Genomic DNA, 21,855 nt, shown 5'->3' on the forward strand with positions numbered 1-21,855 from the left:
ACTAGCAAGAATCGCTCAGGTCAAAAAAGAAAACAAGAAAACAAGATACAATTATTTCGTGTTCAACAATAAATATTTTGAAATGTACCATAGCGATAATTTATGACTGTATGACAGTTGTATGCATCTGTTCCTTATATTTAACACATTGTGTTCATTGCGTACGCTACATAGATATGTGTGTATGTGCATGTATTATACATATATACGTGTGTGTTCTTTATGCTGCTATTTATTTTTTTCTCGTTTGCTTTTAGCTTTTAGAGTATGCACAGTACAAATAGAGTACATGTGCAAATAATAGATTCATTTTTGTTTTGCAGTTTCTTTGAACGTCTATACTGTCTGAGTCTGCAATCTGTCTGCTTGCTTTATGCCTTATACAAGGGGGCCCGAATCTCTGTCAAGTGGAAAAATTTCCACTTTTTGTTCAGGCCTTCCTCAATTCTTGTGGGAATAAATTGAATAATTTCACAGCACGGTTGCCAGCAGCAGTCAGCTGGATTTCCCACAAGAGTAGCACGGTGATTTTCCAATAAAGCGTAGGTCCATTTAGCTGAACTAGCATGCTCTCCAATATTCAACAATGTGCCCTCTCTCGCTCTTGAAGAAATTTTAGGCAAGCTCGCATATGCTTATTTTAGCAAGATTCTGCAGAGATTATCTTGCTACTGCCGTTATATGTCCATAGCTGTAGATGAAAAAAAAGAAAAAGCGACGGGCCAGCACATGCAGAATGCATATCTGCGGCAGCTAAATCCCCCCCCCCCCTTTATTTCCAGAATCTTGGTAATACTTGCCTATAACCACATATCCTCGAGCTGTACACCAAGATCGTTTGATTTCTCTTTCCTTGCAGTGCAAAACAAGATATTCCTGTGATCGTTGTCCGACTTGCGCATTTCGAATTGAAAGAAAGTAATACATATTGCCGTAGCACCCAGGGTTATGTCTTGTCAGCCTTGCATAAACTCAGTTACAAGGTTAAGTACTTATTCAGATCGCGGCTAGAATCAGGCATAATCAGAAAAAAAAACAGTAACAACACTTCCCGAGAAAGCCCATTACGGCATCCGGAAATGTTGTGAGGGCTTGCGTCAAGACTCCGAACGTCCGGTGACATTGAGCTCGGTTTACGAGCGCGAAGGAAGCGTGACACGGTAGTAGGGATTTTCCAAAGTGCCTTGGCATCACAGACTCGGTTAATTCATTTCATGAGATTCTTCCTATAGTGATGACGTCTGCTGGCGAAACGGATGTTTTGAATGAGACGTACATAGATTATCCAGATACGTTTGTTTTCTCGTGCTACATTGCCTCGGTGTATGATTCATTCCATCCTAGTAACCATGCCCTTGATAATGCTCCGAGGGTTTTTCTTAGAATACGTGTGCATTGTATATTGCAGAGTCGGAGAAGAGCTGAATCTAATAGTCAGAATGGTAGATGATATTATGATAGATTGGTACTGCAAACCTTATAATAATAAATAACAAGGTTCCTTTTCTGTATCCTACTCTATCCTGTTCTCGTCATGAAACCGAAGTGACTAACCATCTTTCAAAATAAACATTGTCTCCGGTAGCAAGCTTTCCTCTTGTACTAGTATCCATTCTAGCTTTAGATTGCGCATTAGGCAGTTGTGCCGATACATCTATCGATCTTCCTTAGGTTTTCTCAGAGAAACATTTCCGGTGATAGGATATATTCTATTTCGCCCGCCGTTCAGCGTATATGACCAGCTGCAGGTACGTATTTCCACTCATTTGAGTTTTACCTGTTACGCAAAAAATAGCAGCATATGTTAATTAATATGCAGTTATTCTAATACCTCGATTAGAGCCAACACAGCCCAAATAAGAACACACTTGCTACCTTTAAAAGTGTTTATTTCCAAGAAAATCATCAACATGCACATTCACTTACGATGACTGCTGCGTAAAGCTACTCCTAGCAAGTAGGCTGCTGACTAGCAACATCTAGGACTGTATAGTATTTTAAATCTGCCTGTTATGCCCTTACATACCTCATCACATGGAAATGTTCTGTTGTGTACTTCATTTTAGATTACTCTAGTAGTAGTAGTAGTAGTAGTAGTAGTAGTAGTAGTACAAGTAGTAGTAGTAGTAGTAGTAGAAGCAGTAGTAGTAGTGGAAGCAGTAGTAGAGTTAGTAGTAGTAATAGTAGCCGTAGCAGTTAGTTAGCAGTAGTAGTAGTAGAAGTAGTAGTAGTAGTAGTAGTAGTAGTAGTAGTAGTAGTAGTACTAGTAGCAGTAGTAGTAGAAGTAGTAGTAAGGGGTCGTTGATTAAACAAAGTAAAAAATTTGAAGGAAGCAAATTGCTGCTGGAGACTCAACTACGCGTTTATAGCTCGCGCGTCTGGCTGAAGAGACAGCCAGAAGAGGAGGAAAGAATATGGGAGAGTAGGAGAGGGAGACAAGATAGCTGAAGAGATACAGTTGTATATGGTGACAGGCTATTAACATTTATATACAATGATTGTGACTAAGCCATATTGTTCACCACAGTTCACGGGTTCGGCACAGCACACTGTGTGTCTAGCACGGCTTCGCACGCCATCCCCGAAGTCAATTACTTTATACTACAAAGTTCGCAAGCAATGTCGTACGAATTTTCTGACGCGAAAAACAGCCCAATTCATATGGGATGGAAGTCCACATGCGTATAGACTATTTCCTCCGCAAACGTTTGATCAACGCATGTGTTATGTGATAAAATGATTTCAAAAAATGTGCTTTCCCATAAAATCGGTGCCTGTCTCAATTATGCAGCCGCTAAGGGCGTTGGATACCCATGTCCCGACGGTGGCAAATTCCGTACTGTGCTGAAAATAAGAGATCTTGTCGAGGTTGGAAGTTAACCAAAGGTCTGTGGGCAGATTGGCCTTGGCGGTCAGCTGTAAAACCACAAATGAGACATTGCCTGGTGACATGAGTTGGGCTTCTTTCGAAGTCAGAGAAGCGCAGAGCAAAATTACTTTTGAAGACTGAGGCGTATGAATGATAATCAATTGCAGGCTAAAGAGCACAATTATCTATACCTCAAAAGCATGGATTTGGAATGGACGGAAGGCAAACAACTACAGGGTAATTGACAAACAAGTACAACTAGCTGGCTGCCGGAGCACAAAAACACACCAGAACAAGTATTCGCCGCAGGGTGAGGCATGTGCCTGCTGCAGCGAAAGTATGGAGACGACTTAGCCAAGATAGAATGATAGAATGGAATGTCAGCCTGTTCACCCAGCAAGAACCATCAACCTTCCAGAAGCAGTGGAATTCAAAGCGGATGGAAGCATTACCTTGTCCGCAGTCAAGATAAGCAAGAGACGCTGATATCATTAATGCAGAAAACAAAAACAAAGAACCCATCGAAAGATTTGCGGTCGTTATAGACGTTACAGAGGTGGGGTCTGTCACTGTAGATTATAAAAATAGAGTCTTTAATGAAGAGAGGAAAGATAAAGGAGAGATGGGCAGAATGCTAGACAGCAATAGATGCAGTAAAACCTGATTAGCCCAAGCAGACTGGGTGACTATTTGCTCCCGCCCCATTTCGCAAGAGCTGCCAATTGAAATCTTAAATATTGTTACAGGCCATTTCCGTACATTGGAGAAGGCGTCACAATATCATCATCACCATCACTACCACCACCACCGCCTCACACCTGCGTACGAAAATAACAGTATGCGTTCTTGTGAGATAAAATAACGGTATTGTAACCACCAAACACTAAGAAAGAGTGCTGAACGCAATATGGTGAACGGTATAGAATAGTAATAAAATGAATATCTACTTGAGATGTTTAAGGTCAGAACAGCGTCAGCAATCATAACAACGCATCGTATTGGCTTACTGCAGCAAATCCGTATGTCCCAAGCCGAACACTCTCACAGACCGAGTGAGAGTGTGAGTTCATGTGTTCAAACCCTCTGAAAAAAAAAAACGAAAGAAAAAAGAACAACCCCGTTTATTATTTTATAGGAACGTGTATGAATATATGTATACGGATTCCACATTGTAATATTAAGCTATTAGATGGGGCGGTAATAAAGAATGTGGGAGTTTAAATAGGACATACTGCAAGTGGAGTGCGAAAAACGGGGACGGAGGGATGGACGGTGGGTACAACGCATGCGCTCTCCGTTCATCCCTGTTTTTCGTGCTTCACTTGCAATGTGTCGTACCAACAAGACCGAATTTCCAACCTTATTTAAGCAGAAAAGACGCGATGGTCACTAGGGGCTCCTCAGCATCTGTGGGTGGCCTTAAAGAATCGGTCGGGTCATCACCCACCTGTGCGTATCGACGCGGTGTCTTTATTTCTTTACGTCTCATCTCCATTTACAAAAAAAAAAAGCTACGGTACATTCACACAAAATTTGAGCTTCTTTTCTCTTAACGCTTCCCCTATTCTTGCACTGTGCTTTCCATTGGCTGTTTATATATAAATAGCACGGTCATCGACAATGCACACTGCGTGGAGACGTTTTGCTCGAGCAAGAAACCACGAGAAGCGCGTCTGTGAAATCCTAACTACACGTAACTGGTAGGTTTTTTTACCTTTCCACCTTCTTGCACAAACCCATGCTTCCGTTCCGAACCTTGAACGCGGCTCCGCTGTAGCACGTGTCGGATGTGCTTTGGGAAATGGCTGCTACGTTTTCACCTTGAGTTGACCGGCTTATTCCAACCAGCCAAGCGGCGACACGTGCTGCCTGGGAATGCTCGGCTAGTGACGCGCACCGCGGAAGCGCGGTGGCCTCTGCCATCTTTGGCGTACATCTATTGAGCGAAACCTGTTTAGCCTCGCAATGTGAAGACACTGGCGCCGGCTTTCTGGGCTAGCTATCGGAGCTTTTAAGGTCCGCCGGGGAAACGTACTGATAACCCGCGCGGCCTCTTTTGAGCGAAAATGATAATGCTTAGTCTGTTCGAAAAGCCACGTTTTTTGTTGTTCTTTTTTAAATTTTTTACTCTTCCCACTCATCGCATTTTAAATACAACCTTGAAGAATGCAAATGTAGATTTCCCGGCTCAAACCACTGCAGCCTTCGACTTTCGCCAGCTGCAGGTAGAATCCTGACATAGGGAAGCACAGAAGTATTCAGGGCTAACAGATGCACGTCAGTAGATAGGATGTTCAAACTATCTCGGAACACTTCGGCTGAAAGCAGTACGGCAACTTGCATGCCGTTAAGATGGAGGTAATCAAGAAGTACTCTTAAATGAATATCCGAGTTCACATTTTAGATTGAAGCTAATCACAAGTGCTGGTTGAAGTTCTAAAATAGAAATAATAATAAGCGCTAACAACGTGGTCCTCACACAAAAGTAAAAAAAGAAGAAAGGAAAGCTACAGAGTTGTGAAACCCTACTTTGCGTTGTTCACGGAAGTTATAAACCTGTGTTTAGCAGGAGCGTTGTGGAAAGACTGAATTAATTGTATTCATGGTATGTAGAATTTAATTTGCGCATCCTACTTGTGAACCGAAGCAAGGACTTTATCTTACCAATTTGACTCATTAGATCTCAGAGGAACCCTGACGTCACGTGAATAAAAAGACAAAGAAACAGCGCTTCAACTGTGCTACGCAAATGATGATTGTAGGTTGTACCAGGTGTAACTAATCCGTGCTCTATGAGAAAAGCAACATGCATAAACGTGACAAAAGTGATAAAGCACTTCTTTCATTGGAGCTGCTAACAAACATACCCGCAGGCATAAATTGATTTGCATACGGGATATTTATAACAGCTGCAACGAGAAACATTGCCAGGGTGTGATCATCACATCACATACATCACGTGTACTTAGCATAGCCCCAACGTCCTGTATTAGTGGGAAAATATTATTCGTGGATCACGAATCAGTGAGTACCATAACGACTTGTTGTACTGTATATAACCCTAGAATTTTAATGCCACGAATATTTCCAGAGGCGGCTCCTTAGCGCTTTCTTGCAGCTTTTCAATTTCGTGGTTTTTCGGCCCTGGACCTTCACATTCTTCGCTGAAACAGTTAAACATTTTCTTAAGTCCTGCAAATTTTTAAAATCGTGAAATTCGCAATATATAATGAGCCGCAAAATCAAAGGTCTTGACAGTACGCAGAGCCCCCAAATCATTTTTGACGAACTTCTTTTTATTTCCTCAAGATGTAGTTTAGCAGTTTAGCTGAGGAGGTATTAAATTTCATCACATTGCCACGGAACAAGAAAAGAACGCAAATGAGAAATTAGCACTGACACAATTTTTTCCATTATAGTGTGTATTGTAGATCATTCAAAACAGGGGGAAAAAAAGCAAAAGCAAATCTTCGTCAAAGTGATGTCCTTTACCACGCAGGAAGACCAGTCGTTTCTGTTCTCGTATGTTTGCGTCTTCTTATTTCAGGGACAAAGGGTCGTATAGACTTTTTTTACCACTTTGCATGAAAACTGATTGTCTAAAAAAATACAAAGTATCAAAGCTGTCAATGGTCTACGCTACCGAAGAGTGGTGGTGTGTGTAAATGAAGTGTTATGAAACTATGAAACACGGGGGATATTTCAAGATCATTTCCTCAGAAGAAGACTTGCAGAAATGCAGCTTCTCTCACCACGCAATGGGCCCCCAGCGCTCCGCTTCAATGAGCCTTAGGAAGGAAGAGCAGGTTAGGCAGGACTTGCCAGCAGGAAGTTCGACTGTAAACAGCTCCATCTAACCGGCGAATTAAGATAACTTGAAGTCCCCTTGAGACACCCAAAGTCCTACTGCTGCTTCAGTTTATAAATTCACTGAAAATTTTCGAATGAACTAGAACAAGAAAATCATTAACTTGTCAGTACCATTAACAGAACAACACTTAAACCTGATAATTGGAAGCCTGTTGAGGCTTAAGCTAAAGTTTCGGAGAGAGTATACGTTCCCTCGGAAGTGGTACATGGGCTATAGGTTAATGGCGACTGCCCGTAACGCTTATTTCTGTCGCGTTTAATAGTTACGGAAGACTCTTCTTGCAAATTTGTTTACAGAATATAATGCACCCATCGCTAACGCTGGAATTACAGAGCCTTTCCTCAGACTTTTATAAGCATGTCAGTGTGCTATGACGGTTGAGACAATCATAACTCTAATTAGATGAGAACAGAGACGTCGGCTGATGAAATGCTATAGCAAACATGATATCTTGTTAGTCGTACCTTTGTCCAGTATCTGATTATTCAGTATGAATCCGAAGTATTATGGATATTTCTATTGTCCCCTTCGTACACGATACCAACCCACCACCCCACTATCTTTACTATAGCACCACATAAATAGCAATACCACTTGCTACTCTGTAGTCGTGAAACACCATCATCACAGTTGCGTGGATACTAACATATGATCTGCTATAACTATTAGCGATATGTAACCTTCATATATGTGTAGTACAGTTATTTTTTACTAACGTAACAATTCTCACTAACAAAAAGAGCAACAAAGGAAAAGAAAGATACCGCGTGTAAAAAAATAAATTAACAGGTTTATTTCACTTTTCTCAACTGTATTTAAAGTGATCAGTGCTTCTCTCAATGGTCAGGATGATTTCGCTTTGCTAGAATGCTGGTTTCATAGTGTAGACGACTGAAGGCAGGTCCCTGGGGTCAAGTCATGGAAGAAAGCTTTCTTTTTGGCAGTTCTTGTTGTTTCCTAGAAGTAAAGAATAGAAAGAATGACGGTCATAGAAAGAAACTAACAATGTGAAATGTTTTACAGTTAACATTCGGAAAGCACACGATAGCAACACGCGCGCACGATGCACTCTTGGCGTGTGGTTAGCTCGTGCTAACCTAATAAACGCTGCCGTAGGATCGACCCGTATTCACAAAAAAGCACTTAAACTAGAATTTTTCGTAAGAGCTAATTCGGACCAATCCCGATGCTGGACACGTTATTAGCAAAGCTTTGCGAATTCGGCGCCTAAGCAATAAGCTTCGTAGTGAAAACTCGTTTACCAAAACACAGGCGTTTCAGGCGAGTCACAATAGGACCCGCGATAACACGATTAGATTTTTTGCAAAAAAAAAAAGTAAGGACGAAGACGAACGCAAGTAGAACGTAACACTGTTAGATCAATTGGTTCTGTACAGTAGCACTCCTGCGGGTATTTTGGACATAACAGGTTAATTTTATTGCGCCATCATAATTACGTCACACAAATTTAACCGAACTCTCAAAGACTATATGCAGCAGCAATCGCAGGATTTTACGAGCATGCACGAGGAAAAGTAATCGGTTGGATCAGTTTCGGCCGCCACCATGAAAATAAACTCACTTGTCAAGTAATTCTCGTCGCTCAACCGAGAAAGCCTCCTCCCTGAGACCCGTGCTGGTTGAAGGAGCCGCCAGCACCGCGGTTGAAACCAGTGTTGAAGCCTGCACCACCAGATCCGTAGCGGTTGAAGGAGTTGCGGTCGTAGCCCTGGTTGGTGCGGTAGCCGTCGCGGTTTCTGAAGCCCTGCACGTTGTTGTAACGGTTGGCGCTGTCAAAGCCTCCGCTGCCCTGGTTGAAGCCCGATTGCCCGCGGTTGAAGCCGTAATTGCTGCCGCCGGCCGATTGGCCATAGCCACCGCCGAAGCCAATGCGGCCTTCGACGTCTTCCTTCTTCTCCTCCTCAGCGTAGACCATTGCAGCCACGGCCACAAGGGCGGCGAGAACAAACTGCACGTTGATAGAGAGAACAGAACCGAAACCATGAGTACCAACGAGGTTTACTGCAGAGCTGCTGTCTTCTGCACTGTCAATTCCCTAATCGTTATTTGGTTACGGGTCGCCTAATGGTGACGGTTGCGTATATACCTTACTCCTCCGAGAATGCGGAACCGAGTTTCATCTAAATTATCACGAGAGGCCACGAGCCCTTGATGGAACACGGGATGACGAGATCCTTGATGGAAGATTAATGGAATTCGCTTTATAAGCTGTATCGGTAATCAGTCGCGCGTGAAGATTTGCTGCGATTTACTCTCAGGGAGGCACCTGAGAAATACCGCGAGCAAAACTTCATGTCATCAGGTTGTGTCTTCTCGCTGCTGAGAAAGCTAGGAGCAAAGTATGTGGGCTTTACTTTCAAGAATTTGATTTGGCTTGATATTGAAATGCAATAAAATTAGACTTGACTTTAAGCCTTGACTTTAAGAATGACGCATGTAAGCTCGTTTAGTTACATTGACAGCTATAAATACTGAATCATGATAATCTTCATGACAGGTACCTCGATGTTCAAGGAGATATCATTAATTTAGTTTTGCGATTCGCAGCCTGCAATATTGATGAAAAGAAGTAATCAAAGGTATCTTTTAATGACACCGAGACCAGGAACATCGATTGTTTTCTCACTTTTGTAATGAAATGATTACTTCTGTAGATCTGGGTCAAGTTGTTCGCGTATTGTTGACACTTTGTTATTGTTGCTTTGTGAGGAATTTGTTGTAGCTGATACAATTTCACAGGCGGAAAGCTTGCGAACCGTGACAAAGGTGTCACGATTTGCCCTGCTTTCTAGGCATTTTATTGTAGCCACAAAACCAATTGTTCCAAACGAAAATAGCCCAAACAGAACTCACCAGCTTGCGTGCCATGTTTACTCGAGGGTACTTCGGGACGACTGGCTTGTCTTGGGACGCTGAGACCAAGGTTGACTCTCCTGCAGAATCAGGGGCAACTTTTATAGTACCCAAAACGTTGACCCATTGGCTGGGGTTTTCCTGCTCGCCGCCGGCAACGCATTTTGTTTTCTCTTATTGCCTCCAAACGCGGGAACTTCCCTTGCCCTCGTCTCCGGTCGGTCGGCCTGCCTAGAGCTGTTGTTGTGGTGCGGCTGCTCCTAGCGTTGGGTGGCAATCCGCTTGCATCGGCCGGAGGACACATCCACCGGAACGCGCGGCAGAGGGAAAGGGAAGGTAATGCCCCTCGGACTGTCACAAGGAAAAAAAATAAATAAAAGTCAACGAAAACTCGCGACAGAAAACGAAAAGCAACGATCGCCTCCGCCGACAAAAAGACTAGAACTGGTGATGATCGAAAGGAGAGATGAGGGAGGAAAGGAGAGAGAGAGAGAGCGAAAGATAAGCGACGGCGTATACAATGGCGAATAGGAGAAAGTGGAGTCTCCACCTGGGCGCGTTGCGTGCGTTTGTACGTGTTTTCCGCTCGTATCGTATTTCTCCTCCGGTTCTGTACGGAGGCACCGGACACGTGCCACCCGTGGTGCGCTGTGAGCGTGCAAATCTGTTCGGGGGAAAACGCGGGGCATACCTAGAATATACCGTTGGGTCAACGCAGCATCTGTATGGTAGGCACGTGGTACGCTCCACGGATAACCGGCCACGGTCAGTTGTGAACTCCTTCGAAGAAATGTAGACTGAAGAGAGAGCGATAAACATGCGCCTTCTCAAAATTGCGCCCTTTGGAGAAATCAGGGTAATCGAAGGGCGACTAGCCGCTGAGCTCTGACACAAGGAGGGGGACACCACACCGAAATGCTTAAAAAAATTGTTTTTGAAGTGAAATATAGAGCTCTGAGTGGTTACTATTGTTACCTCCTCGTTGAATTAAGTAAAAATAAATATGGTCAGTGAAAAAAGCGGTACATGGCTGCTGTACACAGCTTGTGGAACACATAGAATATAAAAATAGGAGTACGTCTTCAGGCAACCCGTTCTATTTTGCCTATCTTTAGGCTCATATTGACCTGTAATTAGTCATCTCGCTTGTTTCCTCGCCATATCTTTGGCTTGAAAAGCGTGGTAAAATCGTCTTACAGCTTTTTCTTGCCACGTTATTGAATTAAAAGAATCATCTCTCCTGTGGAGTAATTCCAAATCTTATAAAATGAACTTCTGAGTTTTTTGGAATGATAATAATGATTTACATTTGAGATTGATAAAAACGAACAAAAAATCTAGTTCATTATCGCTACACCTCCATTTTGCACGCTTATTAAAAACGAGGAATACCTGAGTTTCTTGCACCAAAAAAGCTAACATTTTTGTTCACTGTCGCGCACAACTGTGGGCATATACAGAGATCTGCGAACCGCCTATTAAAGTTAGTACTGCGACATAATTAATATAGTTGAACCTACCCAAGAGCAAAAGCTGTGCAAAAGCGAGCACCGAAAATACAAATCAAGTTGCATGTGATTAATACCGGTGTCACACGACGCACTTGTGATGGCGATCAAGCCCCATCCGGATCGAAATTCTTGATTGCGAGTGGCTCCCTCGTGCGCCGCTTGCGCAGTTTGCGCAAAGGAGCCAATCGCGACCGGGAAATTCGATCCGGATTGGGCTTGATCGCCATCAAAAGTGCGTTGTGTGACACCCGTATAAGCCAACTTTCAGAATACGTACAGGCAAAAAGAGCCAATGACTACGTTGACACTTCTTTTCTTTTCGCCCTTTCGAACAATAGCCATTTCAATGTAACTTTTATAAGCTTGGCGACAACTATTCACTTCACGTGCAGCGAAAATTTATGCCAGCATGATTTTTTTTGTCCGCACAGAATTTGTTTCTCAGCGCGTCTCTGTGATGTTCCTCTCCGCGCATTGTTGTACGTAAAATCCAACGAGACGACAGCGTATGAGCCACAAATTCGAAAGGAGACTTACAGTGAAAGCTTCCTGAATCTCGACTCAGAGTAGTTGTATTTTCTTAAGGTTACGAATTCGCTCCGAGGCTAACAGGCTGCAAGGAATGCGGCAATAAACTCCTTATTGTCTGAACATGTTGCGCAATACCAAGAAAACATGAACAGAAGAGGCAACGACTACAACTGATATTCACAAAACATAATCCACATATTTCACTTTGAATGTAATTGCTTGACCACCAAATTGATTGTGGTGCCTATGCGAATGCATTCCTATGCATCTCATTGCCGTAAGTGACGCGTTTACTATTTCCGGGAGCCCTGCTTAGTAGTTTGCATTTATGATAGCTACACAAATTTCTTGAAAGGCTCATAGCATTCGATTTGGTATTTTACATGGCAAATTCGATGTGTTAACCTAGAGTACTGCAATATTCAAGCACCGCACGTAATCGGATTCTGTTTCTTTTTGGCAGACGCTGATCTCTTAACAAACATGCCATCTTTTTTTTTTGCTTTTTTTCAATAACTAGCACTTATTCACTTTTTAATCCAGAGTGGACGTTCGGTTACACTAGTAGAGCAAATGGTCTGTATTGCGTAGCTTCTTGAACGTGCTGATGTGCAAAAAAAAGGAAATAAATAAATAAGGAAAAGGCGTTTGCTCATGTACTGCAACACACACAGACAAGCATACAAACAATATTGGCGTTCTCTTTATTGGTTTTGGAGTCAGTAAGCACAGGAAACTGAAGTATTGGCCCGAGGTTCTGGCCGTGGGAGGGAGACGGGTAGAAAAAGAGAGGAGAGGGAGAGAAAAATCGGTATCGCTATGAAAATGTAAATAAAAGGAGGTCATTCACATGTATAGTGTGGCGGCTTCCCTTATATTTCAACACCTAAGACGAAGGCCCTTTCGCCGCAAAAATAAAATTGTACAAATACCAAGAAATATGATTCGTGCCCGATATGACCACTTTGGAGAGCCACCTGTCCGGCTTCGACTAAGAATACATAATACATAATGCATTTTGCTTTCTTAAAGTGGATATTTATCATTGCGGGATGGAAGGGAAGATTGTCCACTACATTTTGTGGTCGATTGAGAATCCAAGCATGTTGACTGAAATGGAAGATGAAAGTCCGTCCTGCGGTCTTGATCTGAGAAGCGATTGTCAGAGCAGTGAAATAACACAACCCTAGTGAACAAAAAGCTCACTGTGGGAGCCGATATGTTTCTCCACTTCTTTATTTATAATCGACTTAGCTTTAAGCGAGGTTTCGACCGGAAGGGAGGGGGGGGGGACATTATTGTGGCATGATCTCCCGATTAAAAAAAATGCTAAGGCCCACAAATATCAACTCCATAAGTGCTCACAGAAAGCATAGCTTATGAGACGCAGATGCGCCGAGGAAGAAAACTGACTCTGTCGAGAACAAAGGTACCTAATTGCGCATGTGTCGTAATCCAGCTCTCATGTAAAAACCAGCGGAAGACGGATAATCTACACCTTGTGCAGTTCGGCTGATGCCAAGGGCGGCGTACCTAAGCACTTGTTGTGGCATTTGCGAAATCTAGAGGTTCGTGGTTTGACCCGTAAACAGTAATTTTGACAGATAGCCGCGAGCACACTCGTCTCCCTAATGAAAGGCTGTTTACTTAATACACAAACTAAAAATGTGCCTGATGGCGCAAGAAAGAAAAACGCTAAAAAGACACTGCCTATACTTCAACGAATTTTGCAGCGCGTGTAATGCTTCGATATAGCTTGGATATTTAATGAACACGCCGATATCACCTCTCTTTCTTGGAGTTTGTCAACTTGACACTATCAGCAGGAAGGCGCACATTCTTTTGCTTCCGTTCTAGCTTTCATAGCAGGACGTGCGCGCGTTTCGTGTATATACGCGTATTACACGGTCAGTTGAACCATATGAAGCCAAACTATAATGAAGCCAATGAAAGCACAGAGGAAATTATTTGTACCTTTAACTGAAGTGTAGAAATGATAAGCTAAATGGAAATGAAAGTGGACGAAAAAAACTTGACACTGGTACGTGCCAAACGGCTCCCACCGGCGTTCAGGTGAAGGTGCACTGCCGAGACGTCGACGATGTTTGATCCTTCTCGGGAGAAGAATGGTGTGGTAAGGTGTATGCAGAGGAAATACATTACATATAAAATACATTACATAAGTTATATACCTCTTCCGTCTCAGTGACTCATACCTATTTTGGTGGATTCTCCAGAAATGGGCACATACGTGGTGGCCCGACATTGGGAGTAGGCGAAGTATATATAAAAAAATTAAAAGAAACCGTTAAGTATTACGGGCTTTTCTGAGGATGGCACCAGTTTCGAGACGCGCAGTAAAAATGCACGGTTGTTTCACTTACTTTCAGTTACGCCGTTTCATGCATTGAAGCACAAAGTAACTGGAACGCAAATGCATTTCTTCGGCCACTTTCAAAATAAATATCTCGAAACTGATGCAGTCCAAAAAATTCTTTTCAAGTGATATGCTTTGACAACTAACCGGATACATTTCGTAGATTAAAATATGTGCCGTAAATAATTAATGAAATGAAATAAGTAGCGTAATTATGTTAATGGTTCAATCAGACATTTTTATTTAGTGTAGCAGTAATGACCGCCTCATCGTGTGATTTAGCTCAAAGGTTTGAATTGTTCAATCCGCCACAGGGGCAATTTTTTAAGATTTGGTGCATTTCAAAATACGCTAATATATATATATATATATATATATATGACGTTGGGGTGGTTTAGTCAAGAAAACTAAGTTTGAATGCAGTGCAAGCTACTGGAAAGCTGAGCACTCTCGCAAGAAAGGTGACAGTGTATACAAAGGATCAAGGACAGAATTTACAATTTACAAATTTTGTTCGGCACATGTATTTGTCAACGGCCAATCACCTCCGCTTATATTATACTCTCGGTGACCGGTAACACGAGGACCTGCGGCTCACCACCCACCGCGGTGGCTTAGCGTTTATGGTGTTGGCTTGCTAAGCATGAGGTCGCGTGATGAAATCCCAGCCGCGGCGGTCGCACTTCAATGGGCGCCAGATGCAAAAACACCCGCGTCTCGTGCATTGGGGGCACGTTAAAGATCCCCTGGTGGTCAGAATTAATCCGGAGTCCCCCACTACAGCGTGCGTCATAATCAAATTATGGTTTGGGCACGTACAACTCCAGAATTAAATTCATTTCTGCAGCTCACCCCTCCTGTCGGTAGGAGCGGACACCGGTGCCGACGACAGTGCATGAAGCTTGAGCCAGTTCAACCAGCAGCCCCATCTTACACGGGAAGCGTTGCCATCGGGTAGAAATCTACGCAATGTATACTCCACGGTCCAGAAGCCACTTTCAGCTTCATTGCAGATCCTAGAGCAAGTGTTGGAAATCTAGTGAAACATGACTGTCTAGTTGATTTCTGTGCACTTGAAGAAGGTTTGCAGTTGAGTAAGCTGGTTGTTGTAGCATAGCTCAAATTTCGGAAGACCAGTGCTAATCCAAAGCATAAGGCAAACGTTTTTGTATTGAATAAACTGATTCTCATTCTGAATTTGATGGCCAAGAAAGGCTGTGCGTAAGCACGCCGTCTGTTTTCCGTTATGGTTAAACGAGGTATTGCATCTAACGCGATAGCTCTACCAGGTGTTCCCACACACTTTCGGTTTGGTGCTTTCTAATTTCTGCTTCTATGCAAAACAATCTGTCAATTAAAGTAATATTTCTGCATGCGCAACCTTATAATGACGAAGAAAAGGTCGTCACAATTGTGGTTCCCATTCCGTCATTCTTTTAGCCTTCTTCCCAATATTGCAGCTTGCCTATCCGAGAGGGATATGGGCCTCAGAGGGTTTGAAAACGTGGTGATATCAGAAAAAGAAAAGATGGATGTACAGAGACAGTTCGGCAGCTCCATTTGGGCAACGCAATCTGAGTAACCCAATTTGAGTAACCGAATGTGTGTAACCCAGTCTGAGTAATAGTAGCTCATTTGGAGTAAGTAACCCATCTGAGTATGATCTAATAACAAGACGCTGTTTAATGACCCAAAGCAACACACTAAAGGCTATGAGGCAAACCGCAGTTCAGAGCTGCGCTGTCTATTTTGAACATCTGGAGCTAAATAAATATATTAAAATAAAAAAATAAAGTTATAAAAGGGCTTTTGGATTCGACTTCCATCGGAATACGGCCACCGCGGTCATGCACTTGAACCCGCAATTTTGTTTCCAGCAGTAGATTGCTGTAGGTAATGATCCAGCGTGGGTAGTGGCTGGCGTGAGCGCTTAGTTGAATTGCAATTATATTTTTGATGTGTTATTTCACCCGGCGGGTTGATGAAGAAGGGCAGGCTGCCTTTGAAGCCATGGAGAGACTTCGAATATACGGCATGAAAATTAACTGCCTCAAACCATACACGCTTTGTAGGCTTTGGTAGCCGGAAGCTGTTTCGCAGCTGAGGAATTGGCAGACGTTGATAACTTTTGTGTAGCAGTGACAACTAAGTGAATAACACAGCCGGCATTTCCCTTCTTTTCTTGTTTCACATATCGTACTTCCAGCAAAATTGTTGCAAAGAAGGCACTCGTATTTATTTTTTGTATGAATACTGCCAATCTCACAAGAGATCAAAGCAGGTAAGCGGTTACATCAATTGCTTCGAAAGAATAAACCACAATGATATGGGAGCAGTGTTATACAAAATACTGATATAAACAACAACATGTGGATTGTGGTAATGACAGTTAAAATTGTAGGTTGTACAGTACTGCAGTAATATATGAACTACCGTAAACAGGATAATCGCGGTATAAAAATATAATATTAGTAGGTTTAGATAAGTAAAATACAGGGCTACGAAATACAAGATATGATATTCGTGGAATACAAACAGAATAAATAAAAACACCAAGATAAGGAATAATTTCGTACGAGTTACAGTTGCACGAATTCTTTTAGTAATGTGACTCAGTTGCGCAATGCAAGTCAATCTTCATCGAGTATCGTTGTGAAACTGGTTTAGCGAATATATGTTGGTAGTTAATGGGTCAAATTTCTTCCACTCTCACATTACTGCCAGAAAGTACGAATATTTGAGAAAGGTAGAATGATGCGTGCATTCAGTGAAAGTGAAAGATTACTCTTTGCACGCAGGCCTTGCTAATGTTATGGAAATGTATCTAGAAGTCAATGGTTACCTGACTGTGAAGAAGCTGGTACATGAATTTTAATCGTGCTATTTTCACTCCGTTTTCAATGCTAACAGAGCCAGCCCCCTTTTGTAATTCGGTGGGTGAATCTGAAAGGTGGTATTTGTTAAAAATAAACTTGACTGCTTCATGTTCATGTTGTTGATTTATTAACGATTAAGCACAGTTGCTCATTTTGCATATCTTTGTACGAAGTTGAGTTTATTAATGGTATGCTTCATGTGTGGGGGCCATATAATGCTAGCATATTCGAAAACTGTTTTAACGAATGTTTCTTAGGCTAGGAACTTGGCTGCAAGTACCGCAAGTCGAAGGTGCCTTCTGAGAAAGAAGAGTTGTTTTTGGGCGGTTGATGTGACGCTGGTAATGTGATCATCCCATGTAAGATCATTGGAAAGTAGCAATCAAAGTTACTTACGCTGTAAAACTCGAGTAGTTGGGCGTTATTGGTAGTATACTGAAACTGAGACGTGTTTTTTTTTCTGGTTATTGTTAGGGCAACGGATTTATTAATGTTAAGGGAGGGTCATTTGACAATAAGCACACCTTTTGAAAACGGAGTAGTCCAATGCCTTATTTAAAGATATGTGGTCCCTCAGGTGAGTTACCTTCTTGACAGAATATACAATCCTATGCAAACAGCGTTCTTTTTATGCATATGTTTGATGGTAAATCATTTATAAAATTAGAAATTGGACAGGATCTAGGACACACCCTTGAGGCATGCCATATGTGACGGGAGATAATTTTGCTGAATTTCTGCGAATTGTGAACAGTTGGTTAGGCAATCTTTGATCCAGGTAATAATTTTGATTCGACTTTTGCAACCAGTTTTCTGTGCGAGACACGGTCAAAAGCTTCCGAAAAGTCTAGTAAAATTAGGTTTGCTTGCTTTGGTTATTGATACTGAATGACAAATCATGTATTGGTTTTAACAGCTGATTGAAACTTGATTGTCTTCTACGGGAGCTATGTTGGCAAGCTGACAGAGGGTTTTCTTCTTCGATGTATGTGGTTATATGTGTTGTAGAAGTTTATGACTGGGCTGGTTAGGTAAATGGGCCTCTAATTGGAGACATCTGCTTTGGTTCCTGATTTGTGTACCGGGATAATATTCGCGATCGTCTAGCCCTGTGGTAATGTTCATGTTGTTGATTTATTAACGATTAAGCACAGTTGCTCATTTTGCATATCTTTTTACAAATATATTATGTATTTTAACAGGCCTGATTCCAATGTCAGTGTAAATATTTAGTGAAAGGTTATGAATACTACGCTCGGTTACTACAGGTGTTTCTAAATGCCTCACTGCAAGCTTAACGTGGGCAACGGTATGTTGTCAACGATAAAAACTGATTGGAAATTGTATGGGTTATAAATATTTGCATTGGCAAGGTTTTTTTTCTAGAGCGACCGGGTGCTCGTAGTCTTTGTTAGGCCTAAAATATTCCCAGAAGGTTTAGAGGAAGTGTTTATTAAGTTAGGAAGGGTAATTAGTAAATAACGTTGTTTTCTGTCTCTGTCTGGGTTATCACATTACAAATAGCAGTTAGAAGGCTATCTACATATGCATGGTTAGGTTATGCCTGAATTTCTTTCTGTCGCACATCTTGCGGCGCACTCTATGAAGCATCGGTTGAACTTCTTTTTTTTTTTTTTTCAAGGGGAACTCTATCTGCCTATCTCCTGGGGATTTGTCGTGTCTTCGTCTGGCTGTCTTGCTGAATAGTCTCAGCGAGATGTTTAACACAGGCTGTCACTCAACCAAAAAATGTTAGAACAAAAATGTTGGAGGAGGCGTTTGAACCAGAGCCGCAAGTCACCATAGGCCAATGCTCTGGCTACTGCGCTACAGACGCATTCATGAAATGCTTAAATAAGAACCTTAACAAAGACCCTCGTGCAAGCTGGCGCTTTGAGACGCTTGGCGCGTGCGTCACATCACATATCATTACCTTTATTATAAAAGCGAGAATGCACCAGTTGCGTCCGTCCTTCCTTCGTTGAAGCTAGCGCTTTGAGACGATATGGGACATTGCCCCGTCTTCGGGATCGGCCCAGGTCGTGATTGAACAAACTATTGTAGCGTTTGTTCGCAAGCAGTACAATAAATCGCTCGGCATGTCATCGTCATCGCCGTCGTTCTGTCGCTGTCTTCGTCGAGCCATCGTCGTTGTCGTGCCGGCACCTTGCCAGTGTCGCCACACACACACTCGTGGCACTCACACCATTGCTCTCCTTCCCTACGTTACATAGACATGTAGACCCTCATTCGGTATCACGTTGGTTGTTACCGGATGTTGTATACTATATATATATAGCGCTAATCTTTGTCGTCGCCTCACAAAAGTTCTTACGCCTGCCATCACTCGGGCCGTACGCGTCGCCAATGGCGCCACTGTTGCCGTCAGTGGTATGTGCACTGCGCGCGTAGGAATTGCTGGCGGCCACGTTCCAGTCCTGTTCACCGTGCTGACCAGTGGCCCTCACGACCTCATCTTCGGGCTCGACTTTCTGACGACGCATTCTGCCCTCATCGACTGTTCCACCGGTACGCTGTGCCTCAAGCTTCCGCTACATATTTGACACTGAAAATCGCCCACTTGGTCAGACGTCCCTTGTTCAGCATCGGATAAACACTGGTGATGCTGTTCCCATTCACCGCCGACCGTATCGTGTGTCCACGGCAGAGCGGCAAGTTATTCAGCAGGGAGTAAACAAGATGCTCGCCAAAGGCATTGTTGAGCCCTCGTCGAGTATTTGGGCGTCGCCGGTCGTGCTCGTCAAAAAGAAAGATGGTGCGTGGCGTTTCTGCATTGATTACCGCCACCTAAATCGCATCACTAAGAAGGACGTTTACCCTTTACCACGAATTGACGACGCTCTTGATTGTCTTCACGGTGCCAAATACTTTTCGTCCATTGACCTTCGATCGGGTTATTGGCAGATTTCCGTCGATGAGCAAGATCAAGAAAAGACCGCTTTCGTCACTCCAGATGGCCTCTACCAATTTAAGGTTATGCCGTTCGGTTTATGCAATGCCCCCGCCACGTTCGAATGGATGATGGACTCTCTGCTTCAAGGTTTCAAATGGTGAAGTTGCCTTCGTTACCTCGACGACGTCCTTGTGTTTTCTCCTACATTTGAGACGCACCTTGAGCGCGTTGCAGCCATCCTTGACGTCTTCCGCAAGGCTGGACTCCAATTAAACTCATCGAAGTGCCACTTCGGGCGCCGACAGATTACAGTGCTCGGCCATCTCGTCGATGCTTCCGGAGTACAACCCGACCCGGAGAAGGTTTGAGCAGTAACGGCTTTCCGTGTACCTCAGTCTGTCAAAGACGTCCGGAGTTTTGTGGGGCTCTGTTCTTATTTCAGACGGTTCGTGAAAGATTTCGCAGCAATCACTCAACCACTCAAAGAACTTATGAGGAAAGACGTGCCTTTTACGTGGGGTTCCCCTCAGGCTGCCGCATTTTAGCAAAGAAGACGTTGACGACGGCGACGATCGTGAGGGTACGTGCCGTATGTTGAAGGCGGCGTCAGCTCCCGACCTGAATAGCATGCAGCTTCTCCTTTTAAATGAATTGTGCGAGCTGGAGAAAACAAAAATTGTTCATGAAACTCTTGAGCCACATCCGCTGGTGGGTACGCTTTGTTAAAACATCATTGAAACTGGTGCGCGACATTGCTCCGCTGAGCATCCAACACGCGGTAAAACAGAAAAGTGCCTATTTCGACGGCGCTTGCTGTTACGTCACGTTGCTCCGCCCACATCGCGCCGATCGCTGCGACTCAGCGACGGAAATTCCAACATGTTGGAATCCCGTCGCGGAGAGCCTGCGACGTCGCGGCGGTCGCTGAGCGATGGAATTCGCTGTGTCGCTGTGTGAAAATCGCGCCATGTGAAACGGCCTTTAGCGCAACTCCAACACGGACACGACCGCGTTATAGCCTACGCTAGCCGACTCCTGACAACTGCAGAGCGCAACTATTCGATTACCGAGCGCGAATGTCTTGCTCTCGTCTGGGCTGTTTCAAAGTTCCGCCCATATTTATATGGCAGGCCCTTCTCAGTAATCCCAGACCATCATGCGCTGTGTTGGCTTTCGTCGCTCAAGGATCCTACTGGCCGGCTCGGTCGTTGGGCTCTCCGACTACAAGAATATCCCTACACAGTGACGTACAAGTCGGGATGCCAACACCTGGACGCAGATTGCCTCTCTCGCTACCCAGTCGAAGACCCGACCTCTACGTCTGAGCCTGACACCGACGCCTGCGTTTTCTCTGTTTTTCCACTGGTCCATGTCGCCGACGAGCAGCGCCGTGACCCGTCCTTGCGCGTCATCATTGACCGCCTGGAATCTCCACTTGCCGACAGTTCCCTTCGCTTATTCACACTTCAAGATGGCGTACTCTACCGCCACAACGTTCACCCCGACGGCCCAGCATTACTCCTTGTGATCCCTAAACACCTTCACTCGGCTGTTCTCCAGGAACTTCACGACCTCCCCACTGCCGGTCACCTCGGTGTGTCACGTACCTACGACCGGATCCGCCGACGCTTCTTTTGGCCTGGGCTTGCTCGCTCCGTTCGAAGATACGTAGCTGCGTGTGATAAATGCCAGCGACGCAAGACACCATCGACGCTACCTGCTGGGTACCTACAACCAATCGACATTCCCGCGGAGCCATTCTTTCGGGTTGGTTTAGATTTACTTGGTCCCTTTCCTCTTTCTACCTCTGGGAACAGGTGGATCGCTGTGGCCACAGATTACGCCACGCGCTACGCCATCACCCGAGCGCTCCCTACAAGCTGCGCCACAGATGTTGCCGATTTTCTTTTACGCGACGTGATTTTATTACATGGAGCTCCGCGACAACTTCTCACAGACCGTGGCCGGACATTCCTGTCAAAAGTTATCGCGGACATCCTGCAGTCCTGTGCCACGAGGCACAAGCTATCCA

At 43.8% G+C, this 21,855-nt stretch overlaps 1 protein-coding gene across 1 annotated transcript; it reads right to left on the reverse strand.

Moving 5' to 3' along the window:
• Positions 1–7,510: 7,510 nt before the first annotated feature.
• LOC119436921 (uncharacterized) lies at positions 7,511–9,839 on the reverse strand. The gene is made up of 4 exons (XM_037703961.2): positions 9,821–9,839; positions 9,615–9,694; positions 8,323–8,709; positions 7,511–7,697 (listed from the first exon to the last, which is right to left on the reverse strand). The coding sequence occupies exons 2-3, from the start codon at positions 9,627–9,629 to the stop codon at positions 8,344–8,346; spliced, it is 381 nt and encodes a 126-aa protein (XP_037559889.1). The 5' UTR covers positions 9,630–9,694; positions 9,821–9,839; the 3' UTR covers positions 7,511–7,697; positions 8,323–8,343.
• Between the last annotated feature and the right edge of the window lie 12,016 nt (positions 9,840–21,855).

The sequence above is a fragment of the Dermacentor silvarum genome, chromosome 1 (genome assembly GCF_013339745.2).
Source record: "Dermacentor silvarum isolate Dsil-2018 chromosome 1, BIME_Dsil_1.4, whole genome shotgun sequence".
Lineage (NCBI taxonomy): Eukaryota > Metazoa > Arthropoda > Arachnida > Ixodida > Ixodidae > Dermacentor > Dermacentor silvarum.